The 12,298-nt window shown below is 39.7% G+C and overlaps 1 protein-coding gene across 7 annotated transcripts in view; it reads right to left on the reverse strand.

Moving 5' to 3' along the window:
- dennd5a (DENN/MADD domain containing 5A) overlaps positions 1–12,298 on the reverse strand; it is a 115,779-nt gene that overhangs the window by 47,897 nt on the left and 55,584 nt on the right. For all 7 annotated transcript variants that reach the window (XR_012382796.1, XM_005166611.6, XM_009303572.5 and 4 more), the window contains 2 exons: positions 9,637–9,951; positions 1,091–1,306 (listed from right to left, as the gene is read on the reverse strand). Coding sequence is in view for 6 of the 7 variants with exons in the window: in XM_005166611.6 (XP_005166668.1) it covers positions 1,091–1,306; positions 9,637–9,951 (531 nt within the window). In the remaining variant the exon portion in view is untranslated. The remainder of the gene's footprint in view (positions 1–1,090; positions 1,307–9,636; positions 9,952–12,298) is intronic.

The raw sequence follows: 12,298 nt of genomic DNA on the forward strand, positions 1-12,298 counted from the left end.
AATGTATGTAATATATGTTAAGTTAGGTTAAGTTGAGTTAAGTTAGTTTGTCTTTCCAAAGGGTACCTAGCACAACAAAAAAGTACCAAAAGAGAAGCATCACTAGTGCATGTTTTAGTAAATAAAAACAATGAAAGTGGCATTTTTCACAGCTGAGACATTACACCGTAATAATTATTTATACATATAATGGTGTGCCATGGTCAACGACAAACCTTGTCGTCATCTTGATGAAAAGCCACAAAGCCAAGAACAAGAGCAGAATCTGCCCTGTGTCCTATTATTATTTACGAGGTCATCTAAAAGCAAAAGTGGTTTCACTTTCACCAGAGAGCTCGCGTGCGTGCCTATATTTTAAATTACAAACTTCTTGAGCTGAGGAGATTAACGTGTTTGTGATTATTGAAGTACTTCCAATCCTTTCAGAAACGGACAAACACAAGAGTGAAGCGTGAAAAAACAATGGAGAAATACGAAAAAAAGAAGGAGCAAATGATTCAGCAACCTAAAACATAAACAAACTGCCATGTTTAATTATTATCAACGCCTTTTTGGTCTATAGTGAACGTGGAATGACAGGATGACTGAAGACTGAAAGGCTCTGTATGATTTCATATATGATTTTTTATTTATTTTAATTTATTTTTTTTATTTTTTTATAATCACAGTACTAGTACGAAAATGATGTCTACTGCAACTTTCTGTTGAACACCACGTCTAGTCTAGTCAGTGGAGACACAAGCCTCATAAAGGTGACCCGTACTGTACCAAACTAAACCGTACCACTCAGTATAATTGAGGCATTAGAGCTGCACAATTAACCATGGAAGAAAGATTTCAATCCAAACCCACGCAATCTTATTCCTGAATGCAAATGTCTTTGTCTTTTAAATCTTTGACAGAGTCATCACAGAAAAAAAAAACATTCAGATCTGTCATGTACAATTATGAAACAGCTTCAGTCTTTTCTCCTTTCAATCAGACGGTATTGTTATTTCAGTCTCTATTAAACAAAAATCCAGAATTGTCTAACCATCTCTAATCTTACTTGTCCAGCATGGAAGTTGATCAATGGAAAGTGAATCCTCACCTTGTCAAAGTTCTGCATCTGGTCTCGGTTGCTGAACCAGGACTCTTTGTCTTGGCTGGGCTGAATAACAAACACCTCATAATCCGAGAACATCTGAGAGAAACGGTTGGCGAAGACCTCTCGCACCCGAATGTTCAGCTGGTGCATTTTCATCTCTTCTTCTTCACACTGCACTTTCGTATCCTTATTAGTGCTTGCGTCGTCCTTCACGTCCAACTGTTCAACACATCGAAAGAAAACACAAACTTACAAACGGGCACAGAAGTAATATGATGCATGTTCAAACAAGTGTCGGATTGTACCACATCCAACAGGAGTAACTGTGGACACAAGAGGAAGCTGTCTGAAAGGGATGTCCGGGTGCTAACCTGGATTGTCTCCAAAAAACATTAAACCACAGAAAAAAAACAACTCACTGCAGATTTAAATGTGCAGCTCAACTCCTGTTTCCACCAAAACTGTTCGTCAGAAGCTCCACAGGGTCAGTAAATATAGCCATGCTGTTAAAGCTAAACTTTTGGTCACGTGTGTCAATGCAAACGTAGGTTTCAATGGTGCCAGCAGCAAAAATCGTGGGCTGTGGACAATGTGAAGCATGTATTGTTCTCTGATAAGTCCACCTTCACTGTCTTTCCCACATCTGGGTGAGTTAAGGTATGGAGAAGCCCCAAAGAAGCTTACCACCCAGACTGTTGCATGCCCAGAGTGAATCATGGCGGTGGATCAGTGATGGTTTGGGCTGCAATATCATGGCATTCACTGCCTTGGACTACTGAACCATTCTGGAGGACCATGTGCACCCACCCATAAAGCAAAATTTCTCTGGCCCAGATCTAGCCCACACAATCAGGTTTTGCTTGGCCCACATGCCGCAGTGAATTACGGTACAAGACTGGACCAAATCTGGCTTCCAGACAAGGGCCAAACACAGACCATATCTGGGCCAAGTCTCAGCAAGGTTAATAACTCATAACTGGGCCTGAACTGGGCCAGTAAGGTTGGTGTGTCACGATTGCAATGAAATTAATAAACCTATGAAGCGTTGCGCTTTAGGCACACTATAGCCTTGTTTTTTTTTCTCAGTGACCTGATTGGTAGAATTGATTTATTTAATCAAAAATGGCCAAACTCACGTGGCCCACAAGCAATTTTTAAAATCTGGGCCAAATACTACGTTTTACATCTGGCCCAAATCTTGTGTGCCGCATAATAGACGGTGCGACCTCTGCCAAACCCAGGCCATGGTTGGCCCACATGCTGTATGCCAGTGCCGGATGAATGCCTGATGTCCCAGCTTTATGCCAAATCTGGGCCAGAATTCTTTGCTACTAGGGCAATGGTTCAAATATTGTATCCTGAAGGCCGTGGATCAAAGTAGTTTGATGAACAAGAAAGTGAAGGCCATCTCCCACAGTCACCAGTCTAAATATTAGTGAGTCACTAGGGGTATTTTGAGGAGCGAGTCGGGAAAAGTTTTCCTCGACCAGCATCACGCAGTGACCTGGCCACTATTTTGCAAAAGAATGCCTCAAAATCCCTCTGGCCACTGTGCAGGATTATATCTGTTGTTCTCATGGCCAACTGACGCTGTATTGGTCACAAGAGGAGGCCCTACACCACCATACTAATGAATTATTGTGGACTAAAATCAGACTTTTTCGTTTCATTTTCCAACCCCTGTGTGTGTGTGAGTGTGTGGGTGTGTGTGTGTGTGTGCGTGCGTGCGTGCGTGCATGCGCGTATAACAATCTATAGTAATTAAGTGTATACAGTTTAAGTGCAGATTTTTAGATTTTACAGCATTTTTTAGTCATATTCTTCAAATGAAAATCTCTCATGGCCTGCACAGTCACCTGAATTAAATATTATTGAGTCACTGAGGTGGATTTTGTGCTCTTTGGGATGTGAGGTTGATCTGTATATTCATATTGTATGTGTATAATCTGCTTGTAGACTTGCATACCATTAAAACAATTAAAGTGCTATGTAGGGTTAGAAAGGGGAAATGGCCTGAGGAAACAACTAAGGGTCACAAGAAATGGATGAGAAGAGAGTGGTAGAAAGCCTGAGGTGTCTCAGGAAATGGATGGGAATAGAGGTTATTAGGTGGAAATTGGGGTCAGGGGTTAAACTAGGAGGGATCTTGTGTGACATATGTAGAATAAAGGAAAAACTGTTGTGAAAGAGTATTTAAGCAGGCCAGAACATCAGTGAGACAGAATTTTTCAGAGAGAGATGCTACTGGGGGTCTCCTGAAAATTATCCTTTGTTGTCGACAATAAAGTATACTCTTCTGATATTCATAACCTCCAGACTGAGTTTGATTCATTAAGAGAAAAACCGAAAACCACTACATCACTTGTGGTGTTTTGAGGAGCGAGTAAGAAAACGTTTTCTACCACCAGCATCACATACACTCTCAGAAATAAAGGTACATGATCTGTCACTGGGGTGGTACCTTTTCGAAAGGTACAAACTTGTATCTAAAAGGTCCATATTAATACCTCAAGGATACATATTAGTACCTAAAAAGTACAAAAGTGTTCCTCTTGAAATTTATAGCTACTAATATAAGCTTTTGAGGTACCATGAAGGACCCCTCTAAGTACAAATGTGTACCTTTTGAAAAGGTACCACCCCAGTCACAGCTTGCGTACCTTTATTTCTGACAGTGTAGTGACCTGGCCACTATTCAGCAAAAATGCCTCAAATTCCATCTGGCCACTTTGCAGTATTGTATCTGTTGTTCTCAAGACCAATTGATGCAGTACTGGCCGCAAATAGAAGCCCTACACCATACTAATGAATTACTGTGGTTTATTCACCTTATTTTCCGCCGACGAGCGGGCGCTGCCATTTGAATCTTTTTGGCTTGAGACTTCCGGTCTCATTCACTTCCATTCATTTTTTGACGTTAAAAACTGCTCATTACGCTGCTTGATGTTGCAATTTGATATTTTTTTATTATATTATTCTGCTGTATAGTCATGCAAACATTTGTTTGTAGAGCAAGTAGTTTGACCGTTTTCAGCCGTTTATTATTCCTAGTCATTTCTCCCAAAGGCGACTCGGAATCGGAAGTTCTATGACAATCGCGAAAACAGGCGCACTTCCGCATTTTAGAATAAGGTCAATAAACAAGGATTTTAATTGCATTATCCAACCCCTGGGGCAATTAATCTGCGACAATTAAACAAAGTTAGTTTAAATGCAGATTTGTAGATTTTACAGCATTTTTTTATCTAACATCCTAATGTAGAAAATATACTATTAAAATATAGCTCGTGTCATATTCTTAACATTCTTATCCAACCCCTGTGGCAATTAATCCATGGCAATTAAAGAAAGATGGTTTAAATGCAGATTTTTAGGTTTTACAACATTTTTTTTTATCCAACATCCTAAAATGTAGAAAATATACTATTAAAATATCGCTTCTGTCATATTCTTAATATAAAAATCTCCCATGGCCAGAACAGTCACCCGATTTGAATATTATTGAGTTACTTTGGGGTGTTTTGGAAGAGCAAGTCAGGAAACGTTTTCCTCCACCAGCATCACGTAGTGACATGACTACTATCAAAATCCCCAAATCCCTCTGGCCACTGTGCAGGACTGTATCTGTTGTTCTCAAGATCAATTGATGCTGTATTGGTTGCAAAAGGAGAACCTACCCTATACTAATGGAATATTGTGGACTAAAACCAGGCGTTTTTGTTTCATTGTCCAACCTCTGTGTATGTATATAACAATCTATAGAAATTAAGTGTATATGGTTTAAATGCAGATGTTTTATGCAAAAATCCTACATAAATTTAGAAATTATACTTTTAAAATATAGCTCTTGCCATATTCCTAATATGATACAAGCAAAAAAAAATCAACCACTGAAGAAAACGCCATTCCCAACAACATTTTAAAACATGTCAAATTTAAAAGAAGGGGTTAACAAAGAAGAGAGTGGGAAAAATCTGTCAGCAAATATCAGCACAGAGCTTTTCAGAGCCGATCTGAGTTATCTACTTTCCATGGTGACTCCCTGAACAGAGAGCAGAGGGAGTGCTGGGAACGGAAGTCTACAAATCTGCTTTGATTTATGAGACAAATGAGGCTCATTCCCGGGAGAATATAACCGTACAGAGCAAGTGGCAATACACAGAGCGCAACAAAAAAAAGCAAACAAGCGTCTGACAGCTCACTTTAAATATGGTAATCGCTGAATATCAAGGAAATAAACCAGCATTAAGGATGCGACAAACTATCTAGGATCTATATTAAGGAGAAGGGGTCAATCCCTGGCCTTTAGAAAGCGTGTGTGTCCTTAAGCTGCTTACTGTCATGAAGAGAAACCTTTCAGAGAATCAGAGCACAGCGCTCGGTCTTAACAGCCAATTGTTCAGCTTTTTCATTGCCCACACAATAATTAGAATTTCATTGCCCACACTGAAAAGACCTCTCTTCCACAAAGCAGCTGTCATCACTGCTGAAGTTATTGTTCTGTTCAAAAAGGAAATTAATGAATTCGCAGCAACCAGACGAACTTAAAGTGAACTTAAAAAGGCAGGAGAGACAAATCGAGAGACAAAAAACTCTTTGGAGGCGATTACAGTGTATATACTGAAATCAGAGAGTGAAATTCAGTTCCTTTTAAAGGGACATGAAACACCAAAACACATTTTTTTGAGCTGTTGACAGTCGTATATGTGTCCCACAATGCTAAAAACAATCCTAGCACACATATATTTCACTAAAAAGTGAAAATTGGTTGTTTTTGCATTATTTCAAGCTAATTCGTACTTTTGAAACTATTTTTTGAAGTTGCGTCACGGCCATGAGATCTTAGCGTATATTCCAGCGAGCATACTGGACGCCTGTACCTGGGAGTACCTTAAGACGTCTCTGAGTTTGCTGCGTTCATTCATGAGAAAGACTTGGTTCAAACCAATCAGCACGCTCTATTGTGTATGGGGTGCAACTTCATTAATATGCATGATAGCTTCCAGGACTCTTTTTACCTGTTACAGTTTTCAAACGGCAGAGAGACGCCACGTTGTGTTGCCAAAACAAGTGGGAGAACATGAATTGTTTGGAGTTACGGGTCGTCAGTGTTGCTTTTATAATTTGCTGCAGTGAAGGTTTTGTTTTCATTTTCCCTCTATGAGAGCGCAACTGGACTCACGTGTGGATTACAGTGCATGCGACGCGTGACAGAAATACGTGTCTAAGAAACAATGTTTACCCGAGAGCTTTTCTCATCTGGAAATAGTGAAATCCGCATTTGCCGCTTGTCTCCTTTTAATAAAGACACGGCACCAGTTGGTGTTGATTGTCCTGTCTCTACAGATTTGGTAAGTGAGCGATCTGAGGTCTTTGTTTGTTTATTCAGAGGCAAAGTTAGTTTGTATCGTCAGCAGTACTCTTTCAGTGTTTAAAGACGGACCTTAGTCAAATGATTTCTAAGTTAATAAAGTTTATCGTACGTTAACATCACTACAATATTATGGACTGAAAAATCTGCTGTAAATGCTGCTCTCCGAATGTAAACATGTAAGCACCACAATCAAACTTACCGTCCTGTAGGATTTTAGCCGCATTTTTGTGACAGGAATAACACACACGGCTTTCTGAAGCTACCTAACGAGTGCATCTAAGTTATAGAGAAATGCTGAGGGTTTTTTTTCTCTCATTCGCCATGCAGTATCAAACATTGCATGGAAAATGCACGCTTCTAGCAGCTCCTCGAATTAAATATTTCATTTGTCACCAGGGGCATGAATGAAATTCCTGAACGAAAGAGCCAAACTGCAGTTAAAGTCCACCATTTAATAATTTGGCAAATAGTTTGACTATTGATGTCCATGTAAACAAAGTCACCGTCTTTCTCCCCTGCGTATGTGTGTGTTTGTGTTGCCTCTATAAAAATCAGCGTGTGCCCAGACCGACACTTCCATTTTTCTGCAAATTTTTACAGACCTTCCCTCTTTCCCTCCTCCGACACTCCCCTCTAAACAGAGCTAGACAAGCCCACTTGACTTTTTCCAATGTAGAGGTGTGAAAAAACCCTGTTGAAACAAGGGGGTTTCATGGCTCTTTAAGACCTCCTTTAAGACTCTTTTCATATATTTGTAATGCCACTTCAGTTTTCAATCGGAACATTGGGGACATTTTAACTTACAGTATATTTATTAAATACTGATTGTAAGATCCTAATCCTAAACTAAAACATTATTTATATTCACCTTATTCTCAGCTGGCGAGTGGGCGCTGCCATTTGAATCTTTTTGTCTCGCGACTTCCGGTCACATTCACTTCCATTCATTTTTTGACGTTAACAACTGCTCGTTACGCTGCTTGATGTTGCAATTTAATATTTTCTTACTATATTATGCTACTTGGTCTGTGTAGTCATGCAAACATTTGTTTGTAGAGCAAGTAGTTTGACCGTTTTCTGCCGTTTATTATTCCTAGTCATTTCTCCCATAGGCGACTGAATCGGAAGTTCTAAGACAATCGCGAAAACAGGTGCACTTCCGCATTTTAGAATAAGGTCAATAGAGAAAACAAATGCTAATCCAGCAGGGGGCTAGGGCCTATAGAATTGCAGAAATATTGATGTTGACTTGGTTACTGCAGCAAACAAAGCAGCATATATTTTGTTCAACTCTAGGGCAGGGATCTACAACCACCAAGTCTCAACACAGTACAAGGGCCGTAAAAGAGTTTCTACAGTGTAAAGCCTGGTTTATACTTCTGCGTCAAGTGACCGGCGTGACCCATGGCGCATGCAACGCGCGTGGCTGTGCATTTATACTTCTGCGCGCTGTCTCTGTTGGTCTGAATTAACACTTCCGAAACGCTAGTGGGCAGTGAGGTGTTAATGTATCTCTGTGTCGAGTTTCTTTTCTGCTGTTTTGCTTTTCCTGAACACTTCCGGGATGTACAAGTGGCTCAAACTCGCTCATTTTGAGGCAGAAACCGGCGGACGTGCAACAACTTTAACTATGAGGTAACACAAAACAAAACTTTCCTTCCGGAGCTCCTTCACGGGACTCCACACTTGTAAACAATTGCTCCATTGGGCTCGCGTCCAGCTCGTGCCATTCGCGCTGCTCTCGATCTTGCCAAGACTCGTCAGCCCTACCAAGCCGACCAATCACAGAGCTGGCGCTGTGCGTCGTTGCGTCGTGTAGTTACAATTTTTGAGAGGTGCAAGTCAGCGACGCTGACCGCCATGGCGAAGGGCTATGCGTCAGCACCGTAGCATATGCCGGCATTTGACGCAGAAGTATAAATCAGCCTTAATGTCTACCTGGTTGGCCCAATGAAGGTGTCCACTGGTGGATGAAGGTTTACTGCCTGTTCAGTCTTTCCAGTGCACAATGATGATTTAATTCAAATTTAACTCATATCTGACTCCAATGTGAATATAAGGTAGTTTAGAATATTAGTATATTTATCTTTCGTTGTATCTGACTCCAATCATAAAACATTAGGAAGATTATATACTCATAACTATTGCATTTGTTCATTTGGGTGCTCATGTCGCTCAGTGGAATCAACTCGGCCAATGGCGTTCCTCACAGTCACACTTGTCAGTCTTGATTATTATCAGAGGTAATTGACTAATACTTTTAGATGGCCGCTTCTATGCTTGCTCATTGTGCTCTTCAAAAAAGAAATGAATGACTTCACAGCAACAAGACGAACTTAAAGTGAACTTAAAAGGGCAGGAGAGACAAATCGAGAGACAAGAAACTCTTTTGAAGCAATTACAGGGTGTATATACTGAAATCAGAAAGTGAAATTCAGTTCCTTTTAAGACCTCCTTTAAGACTCTTTCCATACATGTTAGGACCTCAATGCCACTTTAGTTTTCAATCGGAGCATTGGTGACATTTTAACTTACAGTACAGTTATTAAATGCTTTCTCATTCCCTTTTTTCACTATTTATAGCACGTCATTTCCCTTCATGTTTGTCAGTATGTTGTCCCTTGTGTGTCTGTGTGAAGCATTCTGTTACTCACCCTGTATTTGTGTCCAGGACTGCCAGTGAGCGAGCGTCCCGTTGTTTTGGAGTTTTTCTTTGATGCTTCCTCAGAGTTCACCCAACTAGGTTACCTTGGTTTGGTTGCTTTTCCTAAGACTCGCTCCTCAAATAAAGACTAGTTTTTCTGCATTTGAGTTCACCTCTTCTTTGCACGTGACACTATAAATACCTGCACTACTGTTGTTTTTATGTCTTCTGAATCTCTTATGTTTTTATTGAAGTAGTTTCTAACTTAAAGGTAAAGTAAAAAGTCTTGTTTAATTAAGTTATATGCATTCGAAAGTTGTTGTAAACTTTCTAAAAGTGGGACTGTTTTAGTTTTTGTTTATACCAATAATTAAGATTCATTTTCCTGAGTTATCGATTAGGTATTCTTCCTCACGCAATATTCAAACTTATTACACCCTGGTGTAAGGGACTTTAAAAACGAGCCTATTTCCCCAAAAAAGTGAAGCGCTCCTTTGAGTGTGGAAGTTGTACAATGTGCCTCATTCTCACCTTCTCCAGACTGACTCCAGTCCTCTTGACCAGCGCTTGCAGGCGAGCGATGGTTTGGTTTTCTCTCAGCAGGAACGAATTGAGCGGCGAGCCGGCCAGGTTCCCGTTGCGCTTGTCGGAGGCCATGTCGCCACACCGGAAGCCCCTGATCTTGCTCTGGCCCTCGCTGCATTGTGGGTTCGCTTCTGGAGACAAGCCAAACGCCAGCAGAACCTCAGAGATCTCCTGGATAAACTCCAGCTTGTTGGGGAACTGAGGCAGGTCTTCGGGTAGCTCGATGAAGTGGTTGTCAATATCGACAAAGCAGAGATTGGCCTGAAGGGTACAAGAGTCGTTTTGTTACCGACATTGATCTCTGGGGTTTATATTATAGAGACCTTTCAGAGACAATTACGAGAGCTAATAATAAATCAAAGATTGCCAGTTGAGAATTGTAAACAAACAGCAAATAGGATGCGATATCATGTCAGATTGTGCGACTATTAACAAGTAGACACGTGTTATATGAGGCAACATCCAAACAGATTGTTTTACTCTTTGACGGATTCTAAACGTTTTGTGTCCATAAACGTATAATTTCAAGACATGTCTGCATCCAGATGAAGATCGGGATAAAATTGTGTAATATGCATTCGGCACCTACAGTATACCATAGCGCTGTAAACAAAAGCCCCTTTCACACATACAGACCTTTCCAGAAAATTACCGGCAATATTCCAGAAAGGTTGTATGTGTGAACAGGCCCTTTTTGAAAATACCGGTAAATTCGTTCTGGCTATTTTGCGGAAAGAGTAGTTGTAACATTACCGGTAATTTGGCGGAATGCTGCGCTCTGTGAATGCAGAAGGAAGATTGCCGGAAAGAGCCCGTACACGTCTAGAACGTGCTGACGTGAGACGTCTACTTTGGCCAATCACAACAGTCACACTTTCATGTGCGTGCGGTTTATGAGAATAAAAGCCTTTGAATATTTTTCCAGACACATTTAGCTGCTAGATGTTAGTCAGAAAACGTTTCTATGTTCCTTCTTAATGCTAACTGTGTAAATAATTATCGATAAAATGTTTATGATAATCCGTTGTTTGTTTACCTTCAAGCTTTGCGTGTGCGTTCCACATGCGAAAGTGTTTCTCTATGTTTTCATTGGAGTTGAACTCAATACTGATCCATCCGAAGAGTTTGTGATGTAGTCAAATGTTTACAAACACAAGCGCAGCCGTTTAGAGGTCATTTCTGGTTAATGATGTCAGAATTTACCGGCATTTTGCGATGGATGTGTGAATGCTCTTTTCCGGAAAAATCCGTAACGTCCTCGCCTGTGTGAACAGCGATTTTTTGAATATACCGGTAAAGTCGTTCCGGAAATTTTCCGGATATTTACCGGTATCACTGTGTGAAAGGGGCTAAATACAAACCGAGCCTCAAGATAAACAAATAAATATTTATATTAAATAAAATAAATATATATATATATATATATATATATATATATATATATATATATATATATATATATATATATATATATATATTATACAACAGTTCTGTCTGGTTCTCGAATCTGATTGGCTGATAGCCGTGACATATTTAAGTAATATCAGCACCTGTACAGCCTCTTTACTCTTTGTGTATTACTCCGCCCCCATACAGCCAGCAAAAAGCAGACACTACAGATCTAAAGTTTAAAAGATGCTTGCTCAGCTGTTTAACTGTCAGCTTATGATTTGAATCCAACGTGGAAGAAAGTAGTTCCATATACAAAAGGGTTTTTGAGATTCTCCAAGTATGATTTTGTTTTTCTATACACAATTATGCCGTCAAACTGTTGTATAAACGCAATATCACACTAGTAGCAGTGCGATATGGCTGTCTATCGGCACTTGTGGGGGCACTAAGGCACTCGGCCAACGCAATCCTCCCACCAGTGCCGATATACAGCCATATCGCACTGCTACTTGTGTGATATAGCTCATATATATATATATATATATATATATATATATATATATATATATATATATATATATATAATACAACAGTTCTGTCTGGTTCTCAAGTCTGATTGGCTGATAGCCATGAGATATTAAAGTAATATTAGCACTCGTACAGCCTCCTCACCCTTGTATATTACTCCGCACACAAATATTGCAGCTGTTGGACAACATAATGTACATTTGAGGCTTTTTTAGTCAAGAATGTAGTTGTTTAAATTGCAACTATGCAGTTTATTTATAACAATAGTGCCTTTTTCATTTAAATATCTTCAATTTCTGAGATTCAGCATGTTGGTGGCCATCAGACTGTCATATTGGGCAGAGCAAAGATGGTTGACGTTCCGCCACAAGATGGCGAAAAAGGCCACATAATACGTCTTTGGGGGGGAAAAAAACAGCATTTTGTCAGTGTATGTTTCAAACTACAGCTGAACAGATCATTACAGAACAGGTAGGTGACATTCTAAGTCGATCTCTCTCTCTTGTTTTTTGTAAAGCTGTATTTATACCACAGTAATCTGGTAGTGTTTGCTTTGACATGTAATATTGGATTACTGTAAACAAATGTACAAATGTTTTTTTTTATTACTACATAATATATATTAAAATATTATATATTATTATATGAATTATTAGCTCCCTTTTTCATTTTTTCCCAATTTCTGTTT

The sequence above is a fragment of the Danio rerio genome, chromosome 7, assembly GCF_049306965.1.
Source record: "Danio rerio strain Tuebingen ecotype United States chromosome 7, GRCz12tu, whole genome shotgun sequence".
In the NCBI taxonomy this organism is placed as follows: Eukaryota; Metazoa; Chordata; class Actinopteri; order Cypriniformes; family Danionidae; genus Danio; species Danio rerio.